The sequence below is a fragment of the Aptenodytes forsteri genome, unplaced genomic scaffold, assembly GCF_000699145.1.
Source record: "Aptenodytes forsteri isolate BGI_AS27 unplaced genomic scaffold, ASM69914v1 Scaffold71, whole genome shotgun sequence".
Lineage (NCBI taxonomy): Eukaryota > Metazoa > Chordata > Aves > Sphenisciformes > Spheniscidae > Aptenodytes > Aptenodytes forsteri.
The window spans coordinates 580,725-600,814 of record NW_008795923.1 but is presented as its reverse complement, the minus strand read 5'-3'; the positions used below and the strand labels follow the sequence as shown (position 1 = coordinate 600,814).

The window sequence follows — 20,090 nt, the reverse complement described above, 5'->3', positions numbered from 1 at the left end:
AGTGGCTGGGTAGTTATTGTACCCTACCCTAGAAATCAGAACTAGGATATTGGTGAATATTTTAGTTGTTTGGATTCAAAACAAAAACAAAAAAAATCCCCAACAGATGTATTTAAGTTATTTTTCTGTAAGGTAAGATCTCTTTTACTCTTAGAAAGAAGTTGACAGATTAGACAGTGTTAATGGCAAAACAAGGAGATCTGAGTTTGCATTATAATATACCCTTGGCAGTGAATATTGAAGTTCAAAAGATGATTTCTGTCATCTGACCGTAACCACGCTTCCAAAAGGGCTAAGTGGCTGCTTAAAAAATAAACCACGTCACTTTATTGAGGGTGTTGAAAAGTGGTGTTCTCTGTCTTTATGATTCTAGCTCTTATGTCAGTTTTACTACTGCTAGCCCTGCAGAACAGGTACAGTCATGGGAGGCTGAACTTGTTCATACATCACCTAGAGAATTGCTAATGAAGTTCCAGCTGCCAAATTCTGCCTGCAAATTAAAAGCATAGCACGGTTTCACCTTGTTTATGTGGCTATTTAATACTCTGCTTTGCCTTTTAATTTCTAATGAATCTGCTTGCTGCTCCAAAGCCTTACTCTTGTTTCTGTGTTTGGCTCAAGATGGTTGTCCTGCACATTAATTTTGAGTGTTACTGTTTCGGGCACAGTAGATGTACTCCTATGCATGTCTTGTTGAGATCTTTAATGTTCATCATTGCATTATATAAAATGTTACTGCAGTTGGACGTGTCCACCAAACTTTCGCTCCTAAGTCATGGCAATATAAGCTTCAAAGGGGAACGACTTGATTTGCAGATCTCTGGTTGATTTTGTGGAGCTAAGAGTTGGAGAGTGGTAACTTTTTTTTGTGAGCACACTTGATCTGGATTTGAAGACTATAAACCTAGAACCAAACAGTCGTTTTCACATTTGCTTTTTCAAGAGGAAGCACACTTTCATTTCTGGTTAAATGACACGTGATTAAATAACTGTGACAGATGAGGGGATATGTCTATGTGCAATTATTAATTCCTCTGTTTTATGAATAGGAGCTATGATTACAGCCATCAGGGTGAATTAGAACTTCCATTTCGTAGCAGAAAAGAGTCCATACCTGAGGACCTGAAAAAGGGACATAAAGGGAGTTGTCGTCAATGGGTAGCTGTAAGTTTGTAGAACATGGGTTGCTTGAGGCTCACTTGTTTTTACCTAATTTCTGTCCCTATTGGGCTCCACCATGGGAAGCCCTAATAGAAGGGCGAGAACAACGAAAGGTGTGTTAGACTGCTTTTAAAGAGACGTGCTGTCATAACACAGGTGTTCTAGGACTGTGGGAGAAATAGGGGCAGACGGAAACTGGTTTACCCGAGTTGTAATTCTAGGTAACAACCTCATGGTCCCTTCCCATCTTGTCTTTCCTTCTCCTCCCAAATTAATCATGAGTTTGATGAAGGGAATGGATGAGGTTTGAGTGATTCAGGATTAGTTCTGGGATCAGGGATGGGATTTCACAGTTCAGGGAAGAGGGTGGGAACTAAGCAGTGGCTGGGTTCTGCCCCAGTCCAGCCCGATGGGAATATGCAAGATTCATTGGACTTTTGCTGTTCTCCAAAATTAAGACTCTCCATTAGAAAGACTGTAACAAAAACCTTCTCCCGCTTTCCCACCCTGGCCTCAGCTGATAAAATAAGTACCAAAGTGGTGCTAGGTAGCTCTTTGTTCAGAAGAGCTAAAAGCACCTGGTGTTAAGAAATCAGTTGCAGTACAATAAGGATTTCACTTTTATATGAGGAGCTTCTTAATATATGATCTAATTAATCATAATAACCTCTGACTTGTTTATCTCTGCAATATAGAGCTTTGCACCATCTTCTTCACTGTAAATCCACACCTGTAAAAATAGTTCAAATGTTATTACTGGTAAGTGCATTGTTCTTTCTGAGTTGTTGCAACTTCTCTACTGGAATATTTCTGGCTATATTCAAAGTATATTTTACCCCCTTAAGCAAGGGGTTTTTATATTAATGCTAAGTAGGGAAGTCACTGAAATGCCCGTGAAATATGTACAAAAAATACTTATACAATATTATATTTAGAGAGATACCGTTCTGTATTTGCAAGAGTTTCAGAAGTGTTGGGGGGACGTGCCAATATTTGATTATTTTTTTTCTATAAAAATCTCTCTCCTAAAGACAAGGAGTAATTTATGTGTCTATCAACACCAATGACCAACTTTCTTTGTCTTCTTTCCAATCACGGATATCTGGGAGTATATACTTAGACCTGATCTGAATGGCAGGGATGAAAAGGGCTCTGCACTTACAAGTCCGTTTGTATAGGAGTTTGTACATCACACCAATGAAGTTCTTCATCTCCCATAATGGAAAAAAAAAATCCACGCTTATAATTTCCTAGTAGAAAAAAACCAGAAGCCTAAAACTAAAAAGCCTAATTATAATTAATTGAAAAGGTTTTCTGCAGAAGCTAGTAGCAGTGATTTGCATAAATTCTCATTAAGGTGAATAATATATTTTCTTCAAGATCCATTAAACAAGCTTTAATCAGTTGAGCTTGAAAAACATCACCATGAAACTTCAGTTTAAAAGTCATTACACAGCATCTAAAATAAGTTCTGAAAAATTAGAAAAACGTATCCAAGAGACACCAGCATCCTTGAGACAGTAAGAAGCCATGTAATAAATACGAAGAGGAAGGGTGGATTGTTGTTCCTGGCTTTAAGCTAATTCCACAAAGACAAAACATGCCTGGTGGGAAGGAAGCCTTGTGTCGCCAGCACAGTGGGGTGTTGTACCGGAGTGAGGTATCTGCAAACTACTTTTTCTGCTAGTTTCAACAAGAGAACACCATGAACGGCAGGTATGCTACAAGCTGCGGTACCTACCTACCACCTCTGCCTTATGTAGTGGATACCCTACTGCAGGTTTGTTTTGTTTTGTTTTGTTTTTTTAAACAGTTAAGCTGAGCTGGCCATTAAAACATGTATTTATGTATGCAACCTAAACATTTTTGTATATTTCTATCCACTTTTACTTTTCAGGTTCTAACTAGTTGGATGTGTTGCTTTTACCCTGCGTTTAATGAACAACTTTCCTTTCTGAGTTAGTCCATTTGGTGATAGGAGCAGTGTGAAATTCAGTTTAGAGCAACCATTATCTCCTTTTGGCAATCTTTTGGGTGCCAGGAAAGGTGGAGTGGCAGAACTCAGAGTTTCTGCTGTTCTTGGCAATGCTTTTCTTTCTTTATTTAAGGCCATAAAGAAATGAGCACTTTAAAAAAAAAAATTCTACAAATAAACAATAATTCTGTTTTATTAATTGATTTTTATTATTGCTGAGAGGTGCACTGGATTCCTTCCTTGGCATTTAGTGAGCAGTCATGCTTTTGTACCCTTTTCTGTTGCAGGAGCCAGATTTAAAGCTTTAGACGTTGGCACTGAATCAACTTTCTAAAGCAGCAGTTCCTAAATTGCAGTGTACGTATATACACACTTGCATAACTTATGACTGTTCAAAGTGGTAGTTGGTCAGGCTGGAACTGGTACAGCTGGAATTGGTACCTGCCAACCTTTATTGTGGTACCTGGTCACAGAAAAAATCATCCAGATTTGGTCCCTATTCTAGAACACTTCGCTTGCTACTTTCTTCTTTTCGATGTTTGCAGTGTAAAATGTAGAGATGGGGCCATGACTTTCAGGATGGATCAGGATGACTACTATTAGTGAAGTTCCAAAACCTTTGTTCTCTTTATCAATTTAACACTTGCTGTCTTTGAGAGAGACCTTTTATGGTAAAAAGCAGTACCACTGGCAAGAAAATAGAGCAGTAATCATAGCTTTTGTGTTATGTATGATAGCAAGTTTGACTCATATTTTCCCCTGCTCATCATTAGGCATAGCATTTTTTCCTTGTGAATTTGTCTTATGTGAGAGAGCTCATCTTTACAGGTAGAAGTAGGATACACTGATGTTTTCTTGTATTACGGAAACCTCCCCCAATTTAAAAAAAAAAAAGTTTGACGCTTCTGAATGAAAATGTAATTCATGATTACTTTTGCGGTTCTGGAGCCCAGATTAACTGATTGTTTGTTTATTTAGTAGCGGGGTGTCCTTAAGACTACTGGCAAATGCCAGTTGTTTTTGCATGTTCAAGTCAGAGTTTGTTTCTAATGTCCGCACATCTTTGTAGTATTCATGATTATGAGAGTTAGCTGTTACAGCTTCTTTTTGTGATGCTGGAGAAGAAAGGGAAAAAGAGGCTCTTTGTTTTTGTTTGGGGGGGGGGGGGGAATTACAGTGTGGTGACCTGAAGTACTTTCTTTATTTTCTGATAATTGTCAACCTTATTTCTTATTTCATTATATTGGACAGTTTGTGTTTTAGTGTGTATTTCTTTTGGCTTATGTAACAGCATTTAGGTTCTTTATCTTATTATTGTAATTAAACTGCACCCAAAATGTTGCATGACTCATCTGTAGAGGAAAATGCACATTAAAATATCTCCAGATAAACTCTGTTTTGATGTTTTTCCCCATTGCTTCAATTTTTGATGCTTTTATATCTTGTTTAAAGAGCTAGTATCCCAAAGCTGACTGGTGTATGCTAAGATTCAGCTGAGCAGTTCCTTTAAATATTATGGGAGGTCTATAAGTGATGGGTGGCCCAAAACCCAAAGTCACCATTCTATTCAAATAAACACACAAAGAAAGTATGTGCAAGACCTTTAACTCTTACAGGAGCTTGGCAGTGTGCCATGCTTCTGACTTAATGGAATGGCTGATTTCAGGGTTGCCTGGGGCCACAACCACAAATAAGCATATATATCTCTGAGGTCATTGAAACCAATTTTATTATTTTCATAGCTATTGGAAATAAGTCACCTGGCTTGATTTATACATAAAATTCCAGAATATCAGCCCACAGAAGTGACCTTTAATTTAAAACTTTCATCTGTTTTGTTGGCCTGTAACATTGGCCTGTAATACTAAAATAACAGCAGCTTGTGTCTCTAGAAATACTATTTTATCTTTCTCAGTAGTTGATGGCTAAGCATTCGCTGTGAGTTTGGGATTCAAGTTGAATGTCTTCGTGTGAAATGATCCTCATAGTCAGCACTGCTGCAGTTCCCAGTTAGACTCAGTTCAGTTTCCAGGGGTGGGACTTCAAACTCCCATCACTGAAAACGTGACGGTGAGTTTTTGGGTTTCCTGTGGCGTCCCAGTGCCTCTCATGAGCCAGGAGCTGCCTCTGTTCCACACTGATTTCTACAGGCTTTTATCCTACAAGGCTATAATTGAGAAGGAAATAGAGGGGGTGATGAAGTTGATTTGAATGAAGTATGTATGGCTGATTACATACAACATCTGGGTAATTTTTTTCTAAAATAGGTGGATAGCAATATCTTACTACCTCAGTATTTCTTCAGATTTCATTAAAAGAACGTGGCAATCTACACTGAAATCTTCATACGCCTTCAGTGCTACATTGTCTTAGTGGATGGGATGTGTGGGTTGGTTAGCTGTATTATTTATTGGCTATATGTCATAATTAATTTCTCAGTGTCTTTCTGCCTACCACAACAAGTTAGGAACCTGGGAAGTTTATGATGCATGCACAGCATTGTATTATTCCAAACAACTGATTTTCTGTGGTGAGAAGTAAATTTTGAATTCCCGATTACTTTGTAGCAAGATCAATGTAAAGCCCTAGAAAAAGAAGCAAATCTCGTAGAGCAGAAACTGCTTCTTCCTTATGTTACTCTAGGTTGGTTTTGTTATGTAGAAATAAATACATCCTGCTGTTTTATATGGTCTGGCAAACTAGAATTTTCTTCATTAAACTTTCAGTGACTTGTAATGCCATGGGAGACAGCAAAGAGGGAGCCTGAACTCTGAAGAAAAGTAACCTTCCCCAGCTTTGTAGGTAATAGGTATGCGCTGTAGTTTATGTAAAGATTCAAATGAACTGTTGCTCTTTGAAAAAAAAAAAAAAAAAAAAATAGAGCATTACAATACTCTTTCTCAAATGATATATATAAAACACATGTAGATCCCTAGTAGAAAACAGACTCTGTTCAAGCTCAGGCATGTGAAGTTGAAGCTTCTTTTCTCCAAGGTGAAATTCTGTATTTCTTCCGTCCTTATGTGAGAGGCTGTGATATTTGAAGAGAATACATTTGCCTTGTCAACAAATGCAACAACACAGTACCCACTGTTTATCTCTTTTTTTGAAGTCTGAAAGTGCTGACTGACCTCTCCAGGCAGTCTGTTCTCTGGTTCCTTTGGGTCACCTTCATTGCACTGAGTTGCATGTGTTTCTCTTAATCTACCCATGATATTTTTTTCCCCATATTTGAAGTTTTTTCTTACTGTGATCTCAACCAGTTCTCCTTCTTTGAATAGAGAAGGCAAAATTATCACTGTCCATTAGCAGTGCTGGAATTTTGAGAGGCAACTTACAATTTCTGTCTTAATAAAATACTGCATGTGAATTGTTTCCCCACAAACCATTTCTGTGTTTGATGTAGACTACTGAAAGAAGCAAACTGTTCACTTTTTTAAAGCTTTCAGTAATTTTCGTAAAGCTTTGTGTTCGATCAGCTTTCCTCTATAGGTCTCTTTAGGCAGAACTTAGAGCTGTTGTTGTCTAAATGCCAGAGTTATGAAATACCATAACCTTTTGTGGCACTCGGGTTCCTCAGCTACCAGGAAAAATGCAGTCCTCCATTGTGCTGCTGTCAAGGATGGTTGGACTTAAATGTTCCAGTAGGGAAGTTAAGCCTAGCAGTTAAATATTGCTTTGATCTTCCAGTAGGTCTTCAGACCTTCATTCTTCAGAAAGATACTTCTTAAGAAAGTTAAATCTGCTTAAAAAAAAATAAATAAAATGGCACGCAAATCACTAGTGAAGAAAAGTGCAAGCGGTTGGCTAGCATAGAACTGGAGAGACTTGAAAATCTGGCACTGTTTCAGTTCAACGCTAGCTGCTTTTTGTAGTTCAGCTAGACTTGACTTAGCTGTAATGGTATTGTCAGGAAGGTTGATCAGGTATGTGATTCTGGTAATGACTTCAGTTCAGCTGAATTGCTATCTGAGATCCTTTTTATTTACTGCCTGCCTCCCAACAGCTGCTCTAAAACATAGAAAGGAATGGTTTCTGGTTGTTTTGTTTTTATGCTTGGAAGTCTAAAAAGTCTACTGAAAGACTATAAAAGCTTATGCCAATTGCAGTTGATTATAAAACCTTACTGGTTTCAGTGACATAAATTGGAGGTTATTCCCATACTAATGTGGATTAACGCTAATGTAGCAGAAATCAGAATTTGATCCTGGGTGTTCTGATAAACATAATTCAACTAATTTGTCATTTCCTGGCTTTTTAGCTCAATCTTTGACAGCATCCAGTAAAATCCTCGAGGGTATGGTTGGTGCAGACTTGCATATAATGGCAACTGTAAAGCCCATTATTTTCTTTCACAAAGTAATGGTGATTAGTCCTTTCGATGTCACTCCCAAACTGTTGCAAACTGTTGCCTACTACCTGGGTGCTCTTAACCAAGGAATTAAGAGACAATAAAAACTTATTTTAAACACTGCTATGGTTTCAATTTCTAGTGTTTCACAATCGCTGTGGCAAGCCACAAAAGTTGGTTTACTCTAGTAGGTCCCTGTATCTGGATAAGCTATTGAGGCACAAAGATGAAACAAATGAGTAAAACTCTTTTCAACCTTTTTCAGTAGGATCAACACCTTCCAAATGGGTGGATGCCAGTCTGCTCTGTTAAAGTACGTTTATGAAGGGCATCCCACAGTGCTCCTGTAAAGAAGTTGGAGAGCTGGAAAGAGCATAGTTCATTTATCCAGGACTATGCTGAACACTCTATTGACTAGAAGTCGTTACACACCTTTGTGGGACCAAATATTGTTTTTAATTTTCTGGATTGTTTTACTTTTTGATAGAATTTAGTTTTCATAAAAATTGATTTTGACTTAAGTCTGTAGCAAGTTCCATTTTTTCCTGCTAAAAAAGAAAAAAAAATGCTTCCAGGAATTTGTCTGGCATGTGTGTGGCAAGGCCTGAGGATAAAGGCTAACTCCGATCATCACAAATGCTTTCTAGCCAGATTTTAGCCCCTCTATATATTCTGTAGGAATTTTACTTAATAGGAATCTGAGAAGGAAAAGTGCTGCACTGTTTTTTAATTTGGAATCCTTCGAAAAGATACTTTAAATATTTTGGTTGATTCACTGGTGAGTAAACTATCATCACAGAGAAATGTAAGCCTTGAGTTTTAGCTCAAGTATATGTTAACATTTCTTGCTGCTTTTTCCATCAAGTTAAGCTTGCTTTGTTTTGTATGTTTCCTGGGCTTTCTCTTTTTTTCCTCAGACTGTTTCATTGAAATGGTAGTACATCATCTTTGGTTTGTGATTGTGTAGCTAGACTTGGGAGCTGACTCAGAATAAATTAGATTTTTTTAATCCTCATGGAGGATTCTCTTGCCCTCCTAATATTATTTAGTATCTGGCTATAAATACGGCTAGGACCACAATCACCTGTGACTGCATATCAGAGAAGTTGGTAAACTAGACTAGGAAGATAGTGGTGATTTTGAAGACCAGTGGCATCTGTTTGGTTCCTTAGACCAGACTGATTTCAGGAAAGAAAAAATTTAAGCATTGTGTTTTCACTTACCCCTTTATTTGGAAGTTGCTGTCTAAAAATGGTACCTTTTGTGGTGTGTTAATATATTTGTGGGCAATCTTTCATGTACGTAATTGGGCAAATTTTGAGGGCAGTTATACTAAAAATACTACAAGAAAAAGATACCCAAGAGTTCTAGCTTCTTGCTATACAAAATAGTTTTTTAAGGCCTCAGCATAAATATTTGTAAGATACCAAAATGTGCTTAACCTAAATGGAAATGCTTATTCTGTACAATAATATTTAAAAAAAAGAAACACCTCACAAATCTGCTAGCATGATATCCTTTGTGTAGGAGAAGCAATGAGGGGTGTACAATTGGTGTCTGTCAGAACATTGGGTTTATGCATTTATGCATTTTATGGTGGGGCTGAAGGGAGGAAGAGGAGACTTTTTGGAGACAGAAGAATTTTGGGTGGGCACAAATTCCACAGCTAATAGTTTGTAGCATGGTGGAGTCTGTGCTTGGCAGTTCTGTGGATAATGAAAGCCAGGGTGGGTCTGACTGCTCTCTGAATCATTTGGTTCTTACAAGTGAAAAACATGAACGTGACCAACGATAGCTGGGTCTGGGATTGCCTCCCCCGCCCCCCCCATAAGGACATTTCTTCAATACGAGTTCTAAAGCCAGTATAAAGGTTAAATTGACCTCTGTGGATATGCATACACCAAATTGTTTTCACTAAATAGATTTTGAATAACACCTTTCAGTTAAAACAGTGAAACTTTTAAGTTTAGACCAGACCTTGATAAATGAAGGGGTTTTTTGGTGCTTGAAGAAAGGACCTTACATAAAATAACTTGATGCTTTTCTTTATCCTTCCCCCCCAAAAAAATATAAAAAAGAGAGTGTCTGTATGTTACATTGTGGTTCAGTAGTTTCTTTTCTACTCATTATTTCTATATTTGTATGTGTACGTGTTCCTGGGTATTCTTTTCAATGCTTCACTAAAAATAAAAGTTAGAGTGCCGTCTAAAAATTCTTTCAGGCTTTAAATTTAGAGTGCACAGGAGGCGTGGGTTTAGGCATAATTATGTACAATCTCCTTGAACTTTCTGAAAATGCTGTGTTAAAAAAGAGATTGAATGGGGGGAAAAAAAGGTACTTTTTCAAAAATTAAATTACTGAGCTTTTTTTTCTCAGTATAGTCTGCCACGTACTGAAAAGAACAGAGAAGTGGATAGTCATGGGACTGATGTATGACTGATAAACTCTATTCTGTAGTGGTACAGTATGTGTGCCTCCATTTTCAGATAATGGCTTAAAATGTGTGTGTCTTGGAAAGGCTTTATGTACATTCAGAAGGTGGCTTGTCAAAAAAAGTAGTTTAATATCCATACTATTAATCTGGTTAAGAAACTCAACATGTCTACTCTAACTACTGTATTCTCAAGCCTTAAAATTTCTGTCCTTGTACTGTTGTGAGTTGCTGCATGGCGAAATGGCAAAAGTTATTTATGTTTTATTTTTTCAAAGGAAAGTGGGGAAGAGAAGTAGTATAGTGCCATATTCTACTGCAGAACAGTAAATCTAATAAGGCCTGCTGGGCCCACTTTTATCATCTAAAATAGATTTGAAAAGGGCAGCAGAGGTTCCAACTATGAATTCGTACCATGCTTCAGAAGCTGGTATTACATATATATATATGTGTGTGTGTGTATAAAACAAACAAATCGTGAGTTATTGCCAGGCAATAGTTTGGCACTGAAGAATATTTTAAAGAATAACTTTGAATGTGTATTTGAAAGAATATGTTATCAGGTAAATACGAAGTATCTTGATATCTTAGAGGAACAGAATTAGCAATTTTGTGTTGTATGGTGTAGTTGGGAGAGAAGCTAGCTTATGAAACAGCTGTGAGAACAGCAGACAGTATTTTCTGGTTTAGGAATTTAAGTATTTTTTCAATAAATGTTTTTTTGCAGACCTATTGTACATGCTGTGGTGAAGAAACTCAGGGAGCAGACACAAAGACAGGAGCCCTTCTTCTCCCTCTGTTTTTATCTGCTCCCTCCTGAGAGGAAACTGATGGTATCCCATTGTTCAGCACCAGAAAATATTAATTACTTCTCTTTCTTCCCTCCAGCATGCATTTTTTACCTGTGCATGAATAATCAAGTAGTACTATGCCAGGCAGTTGGTATTAATTAGGGTTTCAAATTACACATAGTCCATCTTTTACTGTTTCTTATGTCACGCTAAACCTTAATCTGAGAGGGAGTGAGATGCATTTAGGGTTAATATTAAGGCCAGATTCTTTCAGCATATGAGGACACACTTAGAAATGAAAAGGCTTGCACTATGGGGAATGATACAGTTCAAAGCCTTTATAGATAGCTTTTGAAATATTTATGTTCCGGGTGGAAAAGATTTTTCAGGCCATCTCAACCTTCTTGTAACCAAAAATGTTTTGAAGCTTTAGTTACTTAAAGTTTTCAAAGCTCTTTTAATCGATAAGAAAATCAATACATGCAGCATACTTCAGTGTAGTTAAGGCAGTGCCCAATAGCATTCAGTGTTATATGTAACTACTGCCACTGCTTCCTTCTTCTGAATAACACCGTGCATCTTCAGTTGCAAAGGTATAAAGTCTAGAACTCTGCAGCTGATGGGCTGCAGAATCGTAGCCTACTGGTGGATGAAGTCAAACCACAGCTGACGGTTCATGGAAATAAGCAAGGAACAAGTTACCTTGCTTAGATGTCTTTTTTTCCCATTGCATTCTGCAAATTTATGTTGCTTATTTTAAAAGATAAATTCAGTTAAAAGACATTGTGCAGTTTAGAAAATCTTAGAAGGTTTGTATGTTTTTATACTGTGGTACAAGACCATAACCTTTCTCTGTGATTTTCTTGTTTGTTTTCTGGAGGTTTTTTTTTTTCTCGATTTGCCTGTGTCTTTATTTTTGGCAGTGGTTGCAATCATGTGAGGGTATAGTTATAGTTGTCTCATCCATCTTTCCATTCTGCTTATACCTAATTCAGGAAACCCTCACCCAATAAAGTTTTATGAGTAAAACACTACTTATAGTCCTGTTACCTGTAGTTGCTCTTTGTTCTGGTACTAAACTGAAGTTGACTATGAAATTACTGCTGTAGGACAGTAATAGTCTTAAATTTATACATATTATTATTATTTGTTAATATATTCCCCTGGGGCCCTATACTAACTACATATTCAGTTAATAGCTTTCACTAGCAGTTGCATGAGGTAGGAATATTATATTAAAAATATATATTGTCTTCAATGTTTGAGCTCTGAGTTTGATGCATTCAGGTATTTCTATACAGTTAGAAAAGGACCATACTATTGGCAGAAATGAACTAGGCACTAGTTTACTAGAACTTTATTTCGCTTTTGTGATATTAGGTTTTCCTTTAATTAATTTAAAATATGATTTGCACCTAGGTGTTTTCCTTCAATCTGTTTGGTATGTATAGTCCTATTCTCAGAGCCTAGCCAGCAGCTCAGGATCCTATATATCACTTAGCTAGTTGTTACCCAGTATTTCCCGTCTGAAAACAGCAGTTATTAGCTGTTCCTTAGAGATTTACCTAAGAAAATTTGTTCTTAAGAGAAACTCGAAGCTGCAACTTGAAATGCAGAGGATGCACAGAACTTGGTCTCCTGCAGGTGTGCCTAGTTGATACACAATATAGAGATCTTTTTTTGAGAAGTAGCATGGGTAAAACTTTATTGCCTGCTGGATTTGTAGATAAATTCCACTTTCACAACTGTTGAGAAGGAATGAACTTTAGTACAGAACATGTAAGGCATAATTGCCACCAGAAGTCTACCAGAATGGCAAATAGTTCCCTTGAGTCTATAATTAAACATTTAAATGAATGAGTTTTCATGTACTTATGCTTATTACTTTAAGACATCTCTATGTACTAGATAGTATCCTATCAATACAGACTACATGTATATTTTAGTCTGCATGCAAGTATGAGAATTGTGTGAAGTATGACAAGCTCACTTGCCTGCTTTCTGATCATGCACCTGCTTAACAGATAGACTGTAAGTAGTTTGGAGGGGTAGACTCAGCTGCTGTATGTTCTGGGGATGTGAAGCTCTTTGTACTCCAAAAACTAGGCTCTGGCTGTGTTTTCAGGCTTGTTGTTGTCTATACAAGTAACATATAATCTTGAAAGCATCCTTAGGATGACTCGTTAAGATCCACTGTAAAAATACTCTAGGGTGCTTTTCCATTGCTCTTAATGAAAAAGGAGTAAACAAAAAAAAAAATCTGAAATTATCTTGAGGAAAAACAATGAAGAACCTCCAAGCAGAGACTTGCCAGTCCATCACTGCCTATCTATTTTATGTGAGAGAGGGCTGGTCAATGGCTTCCTGTGTGCACGTTTGGGAGTTCTCCTTTTTCTTTAAAATATGTTCTCTACTTCAAATGCTGATGTTCATTTCCAGCATATGGGGACCATTAGCAATACTGAAGCTGGACATATGGCTTAACGCGTTAAATCACTTTAGAATGTCGCATCTGTTTTTTTACCCTGGTGTTAACACCTGGATCAGTTTAGCACTAGCACAGAAGTTTAGGACATATATAGCTGTTAATTTTAAAAACATCTGGGGGTTTTTTTGTGTGTATGCATGTATATGTGCATGTGTAAACTGCTAGATCTCTGGCATTTTTGAGTTTGATGAAAAAAATCTTACTGAATTGTGCTCAAGGTGTGTACCAGCCTAGGCAAATAAGCGGTTTATGGAAGGAGGCACAAGGATTCTTTCAAGTGGATTAGAAATTATGATTTTGCCTTTACAGTTTTTGTCTTTCTTCAGACTTCCATTTTTGAAGAATTGATAGCTGACTCTGATTCCTCTCCCCCTGCCCCCCCACAACCCCATCCATTTGTTGTACGCTGAATGAGATATCCCGCTCTCCCAGGATGCGTGAAATGGGCAGGCATTAAAAATTGAAGAAAGCAAGTTCCCCGACTGAGTCTGCAAACCTTATCTGAGACTGCTTGAAAGTAAAAATGCCAATTGTGTTGGAGCTTTGAAAAATGACTTTCCCTGGTGACCCGCTGCCTTTTAGTGAGAGCAGAGTTTATGGCTCTGTTTAAAAGTGATGAGTGCAGTTGGAGAGTTTCTCTTGTTATGCCCATTAGCAAGATTGGACTAATCTGCGGGACGTAACCTGAAGGTAAACTGTGAGTGAAGGAGAAGACAAGGCTAATAAGGCGTTTTGTAGTTTCCTTTATCCCAGAGTCTTTCCCGGAGCCAGCAATTAATATTATTTTCTATCTGCGGAGAGCCCGGGTGGCTGCCAGCATGGGAGGCTTTACAAAGGACCCGTCAGCGCTACCTGCCAGGTGGTGAAGAGGGACTGCTTTCAAAATTGCCATTGAAATTGGGGACTAAGCATCAATACTGCAGCAGAGTTAACAGCTTGTTAATTTAGTAATTAAAGAAAAACAAGGCCTTGCCCCAGCCAGGAGCAGGGCAGCCAGGGGGGTACCGGGGGCAGCCCCAGCGCTGGGCATCAGGCACCTCCCTGGGGCCAAGGCCAGGCCGGGATGTGGGCCTGCGGGTGGGCCCAGCTAAGCGGGGCCCATGGCCGGGCAGGGCAGGGCTGTGGGGAGCTGGAAACTGGCCCTGCTGCCACGTCGCTGGGGTAGGGGCTGATGGCCCCGGGGGGCTGACATGGGGTCCTGGGGCATGGGCAGGGTGGGGGGAGCCGGCGAAGAGGGGTCAGGGCTGTTGAGGCTTATTAGTGCCCTCAGGGTCCTGACATGAGCAATTTAGTACCATTTATTTTTATTCTTCTATTTTATTAGATACAAAGCTTGCATTTCTCTCCCCTTCACTGAGATAAACATTTCATTTTGTGTTTTTCTTGTCAGTGCGGTTCCACAGCCAGGCTGGGGATACAGACGGGCACAGCCCGGCTGGTTATGCGCCGGCTGGACTCAGCCCACCAGCTGTTTCCATCTGACCCACAGTAATGGTGTCCAGGGTGTTGTCCTTAGCGTTACTGAGACCCGTTTCACTTTTACTTTTGAGGGCAAAATGACACAGAGCTGTCTGGCTCTGATATCTCAGATGCTCATATTCCTGCATACTCCTGTGCAGTCCAGTATAATGTTGGCCAAGTGTGGTTTTTATTTCATTTTATAATGTGAAACAGAGTAGTTGTTGAATGTTAACAAGGAACCTGTGTGAGACTTGCTTCTTTGCTGTAGGACATCTAGCTTCGCTCTTGTATTAGACTTTTCTAATATCCCAAAGCATTAGCTAGACTTTTTCTTTTACTTTTAGACATGCAGAAAAAAAAAAAAAAACCTATATGGAAAGAACTCTTAACTTTATTTCAAATTTTGATTCGTAGAGAATACAACACTTGGCCTGACTGAACCACCGAGTAAACTGGAACTGGCAGCTTCTGTATTTTTCATGCTGACTGGCAGGTACTAGAATCTGTTGCCTTTACACGCACGAGAAACTAGGAGTATTTCAGAACTGCTTGCTGAAATCTGTACCCAAATACAGGGTGATCAATACTGTATCTTCAAGGCTTCCTTTTGATTTTTTTGTTGGGGGCTTTTTTTTTTTTTTTTTTTTTTTTCAGTTTTTAACATGAACAGCACTGAACAGGAAAGGATCAGGGTTGCATCAAGTTTGTTGCTAAGGCTGTAAATAAAATTTGACTGAATTAATGCCTTCAGAATGTACAATAGGTTTCTTTATGATTTGGAGAAAAGCCATTTACTTTTGATGGGGAATAGTCCAATATGAGTATGTGCTGCATGAAAATGATGGGTGTGACAGCTGTTCGCTTAGAGGGAGAGGGCTGGTCTCTTTTCTTAGCAAGTGTAGCAGCGTAGTGTGGAGTTGTTTTATACATGTGTACTGAGAGGTGCAGTTCCGTGGTTGTTTGTGGGTATTTTTTTTTAAGTGGTTATATGGCTTCAAGTATTGGAAATAGCCACATTTGCAAAAGATATAATGAAATGTACCATTTCCTGGGAATGACCTGTGCACCATCCAGGCTCTTTGTAGCACAATGCTCTGCCTCAGGGGAGGGCAGTCGCGATGGCAATATTACTGCCACTTAGTTCTTCAGTATTTCCCCAAGAAAAAACACTTTTGTGAGTCAAGGTTTCAGCTCTAAATCCTGACACCTGATAGCCATTCTTAGCTATGCTCACTGGTTGGGAGTCTGTAGTCTAACATACTATGTTTTACTCAGAGAAAGGACTCTTTCTAGCCTAACACCTGCTTTATTCTTGCTGAATTCCTGGTTTTCTTATGGTGAGTCTGAGAGTGATACTACAAACTGAAATCACAAACAGAGGACTTAGATTTCAGGAAAGGACTACACTGAAGGACAAGATAAATAATGTGAAAACAAAGATCTTGTTTTCTTCCAGTGTTCTTTTGTGACTGGACTAAAATGAGAAAAATGTCTGTGGGGTTGGGAAAACAAATACAAGCAACCCGATCCACTGCATAAGCAGAAGTCAAAATGAAAATTTTCAAGTATTCTAGAAAGCATCGTTGGATCTTTAAAGGATTTAAGCTGACCTCTCCATAACCTCTGTATGTGGAGAGGCAAAAGGACATGCCGAGAGGAAGCATGTCTGAAAGCATTACAGCAATGCGCTCTGGACAATGGAAATGCTGAGCTGCGTGGTATTTAGAGTATTTGCATGGAGATTCTGTGGCATAGTATATCAGCGTTTGAGCATTTTTCTTTACAGAACAAGACAACATTCCTGAACCGAATACCATAAAAAAATGGGATTTGGATACAGGTTCCAAGGGACTTGTTTTATTGGGGGTGAGAATGTGAGGGGAGTCTTGGAGTACGAATTAGAGTAGTGCATTTCAAACATGGGCCTGAGTTGCACACCAATTTTCTTTCTTCCTCATCTGAATTGAGAAATTGTTAATTATGGGAAGATATTTATTGGAAAGGCAGAGGGAATGAGTAAAGAATTAGATGTAAATCATCTCTCTTGTTTAATATTTTTAATAGAAGAGTCTTGAGCTGGCTGGATTCTTAATTACCCTGGTAAAATAAATGCTAAATGAGTTAAGCTCAGTAGTAACAACAATGCATCTTTAAAGAATTGCTTAAATACAACTTTGGTTATGAAGGCAAGTAACTAATTAAATTCTAGTCATCTTTTTGCACTAAGCAGGTCTCACACCTTCTCCCACAGCATAAATTTTAAATGCAAATCATTTGGTTTGTACTAACATTATAGGGGACAGATTTTTACAATACTGAATTAGACATGGAGACTGCTAATGGCTGGCACCAGTCTTTGCCAGGGTGGTTGGAAACATAAATGCTGAAAGCTGCAGCATTTTTTTTTTTCCAAGCAAGCTGACACAGACTTGAATTCATAAGCTTATACAACCTGAAAATATTTTTTCCTCACTTGTAAATTTAAGAAATTTAAAGAGAAGGTGTATTTTAATCTGTAAAATATCCTGCTGTCTGCCTCCAGCAAGGTGTTAGCAGAAAAAGTTGTCAGTCAATATATGTACGAGGCAGTTGTGGGAGTGCCCTGTACAGCACCAGAGATTTGCATGCTCCTACCGACTTCTGTATTTATTGTTCATCCGTGTCAGTGAGATTCATTCCAACATCTAAATTAAAATTTCAATATAAAAGGCCAGTTGGGGTTTTAGTTCTGAAGTACTGGAGGATCCGTTTTTTCAACAATAATGTTTGTCAGTTTTTCATATTTCTTTTACATTTTAATTATAACTCATCAAATCTTAACCGATTACTCCTGGTTTAGACTCAGAAGAATGTCACTGAAGGATGTTTTAATTTAATGGAAGCAGCGTAACATCTGTTTCTAATGTTTTAAAAGCCAATTTATATGGAAATTTTCCTTTATCGAGAAGTCAATAGATATGTAGTTTTCTAACACCTCCTATAAAAATTCAAAACTTGAATTAAAGCAGCACCAAAACAGTGCCATTCTTTCTTGTGGTAGCAGTGTGATTGCATTTTCACAGCCTTTCATTTGTACCCTTTTCCTTCTGCTGAAATGAAGTTTTTATTTGTCTTTTGTAGTCGAGCTATCAAGACAAACCAGGACCTTCTGCCCGAGACACCGTGGACCCATATCTTCTACAATGACTTTTGGGGGACACTGCTCACTCACAGTGGGAGCCACAAGTCATACAGACCTCTCTGCACGCTCTCCTTCCGCATTAATCATGCTGTCGGAGGGATGGACCCGTGGGGCTACCACCTTGTAAATGTCCTGTTACATGCTGCAGTCACAGGCCTTTTCACAAACTTCTCCAGGATCCTGTTTGGAGATCGGTACTGGACCTTGATAGCAGGCCTGCTGTTTGCATCTCATCCGATCCACACGGAAGCCGTAGCGGGGATCGTAGGGAGGGCAGACATTGGAGCCTGCCTCTTCTTTCTGCTTTCCCTGATGTGTTACGTGAAGCACTGCTCTACCAGAGGTTCCTCACCAAGTACTTGGGGCTGGATCTTGGGAGCGGGGCTGTGTGCAGGATGCAGCATGCTGTGGAAGGAGCAAGGAGTGACTGTTCTGGCCATTGCAGCGGTGTACGATATCTTTGTATTTCATCGACTGAAAATGCATCAGATCATTCCTGCTTTATACAAGGTGAGTCTCCCTTTCTTTCCCATGAGCTATCGTAAGGCACCAATCACTGTTAAACAGGTGCTAAATGAGTTTTCAAGTACACAATAATTCTTAGTAGTTTAGTCAACTCCCAAAAATAAGCACAGATGTCTAATGCTGAAAGAACATTTAAAGCTGTTTAGTATGGGGTTTTTACATTTTGTTTAAACAATGTGGTGTTATCCATTGCTATTACTTGACGCTGGGGATGTATTTTTTTCAATTACTTTCCTTGCTTCCAGCAGCTCCCTCCTCATTTTGTTTACCGTTGAGCACTGGATATCTGGCTGCCTTTTGCAAAGAATTCTTTCATGCTCTTATCCTCTTGTATCTTGCAAACTCAGCTTAGTTTGGTCCGGCGTGCAAGTGCGGCAGCTGATATCATCTACAGGCTCCCTGAGGCAAAGATAGAGCTCTTATTCTAGTTTAACAGAGGCGTATAGGACCTGGGCGCATGCCTTTGGCATGTATTTTTTCTCCCCCTAGTAGGAGCTATGACTCAAATGTATTATTGCCTTAAGAACATAAATATTTCTCATTTTTTAACTTCTTGCCCAACAACAAACAAGTAAAATAAGCAAGCAAACAAACAAGCCCACCAAAACCCCGTAGCTTCCCTCTCCCAAAACTGCATGTATTTTAGTGGTACCCAGAAACCCCAGCTGAAATCAAGACTCATTTACATCAGTTCCTGTACAATTGAGTAAGCTGAGTATATGTAATTTTATTTTCAGTGAAATGTCTTTCTTTCAGAAAACACTGACTTAACAAAAGGAAAATGTTTCATAGGGACGTGCGTTGTCACATTTTTCAGTGAGACATAACCAAGAAAAGCAACAAAACAGATTGCAAAGCTTTATTTTATCTCAAACACTAAAATGTTGATTTCTCACTCAAATGAATTGAAAATAAATTGTAGATTTTTATAAAGAAGTGATGAATTCTGCTTGTAGAATATAGAATACATAGTTGTAGTATGCAAGGAAAATAGTCAAATCAAAAAACCAAGTAGTCTCTGGTAGTTCCCTCAAACTCCTGTGACACGTTGATTTAGTTATCATGCCCTTTTCTGACAAAACTGAAAGGAAAAAGAATTTTTTTTTTTTTTTTTTTTTTACTCGTATGTTTGAGGATGTAAGACCTGCTGAATGCCAGTGGCCAAACACTGTATGTTACATTGTGTTGAGCGGAAACCAACAGTAAACTAATTAAGTTTTTTTAAAAAAGTCCATCTGTAACAGCAAGTTTTATCCTGAGAGGTACAGGATGAGATTTTGTGAAGTGCTTCAAGGAGTTTCATTCATAACTCAAATGTTAGCCTATCCTATAGAATTAAACAATGGTAAAAACATTCATATGGCACATAAGAAATTTTGAACGCCTTGTGCATGACTTCACGCCAAATCTAAATTAGTGTTCCTCACAGCTTCTCCTCATTGCAGCCTGCAATGACCAAGATACAGTCATGGAGCTAGGAAGTTTTTTATCACAGATAGTCATTGCTCACAAACAAAACTTTTGCAGACATTTCTGGTGGGGAAAAAGCTTTTTCTTCCTTTTTTCCCCTTTTTCTGCTTCAGGGCCAGGGTAAAAATTGGTCTAGGAGAGATCTAAGTGACACAGGTGAAATCCAAGCTTCCACATCCTAACTCTTTGAACACAAGGCCTCTCTTCCTAGGTACAGAGCTCTACATTTGGGCACAGGGTTTGTGCATTTTTTTTT

The 20,090-nt window shown here is 38.6% G+C and overlaps 1 protein-coding gene across 1 annotated transcript in view; it reads left to right on the top strand.

The window, feature by feature from the left end:
- TMTC2 (transmembrane and tetratricopeptide repeat containing 2) overlaps positions 1-20,090 on the top strand; it is a 188,273-nt gene that overhangs the window by 8,713 nt on the left and 159,470 nt on the right. The window contains 1 exon segment of the mRNA XM_019473561.1: positions 17,779-18,349. Within this exon segment, the coding sequence (XP_019329106.1) occupies positions 17,779-18,349 (571 nt within the window).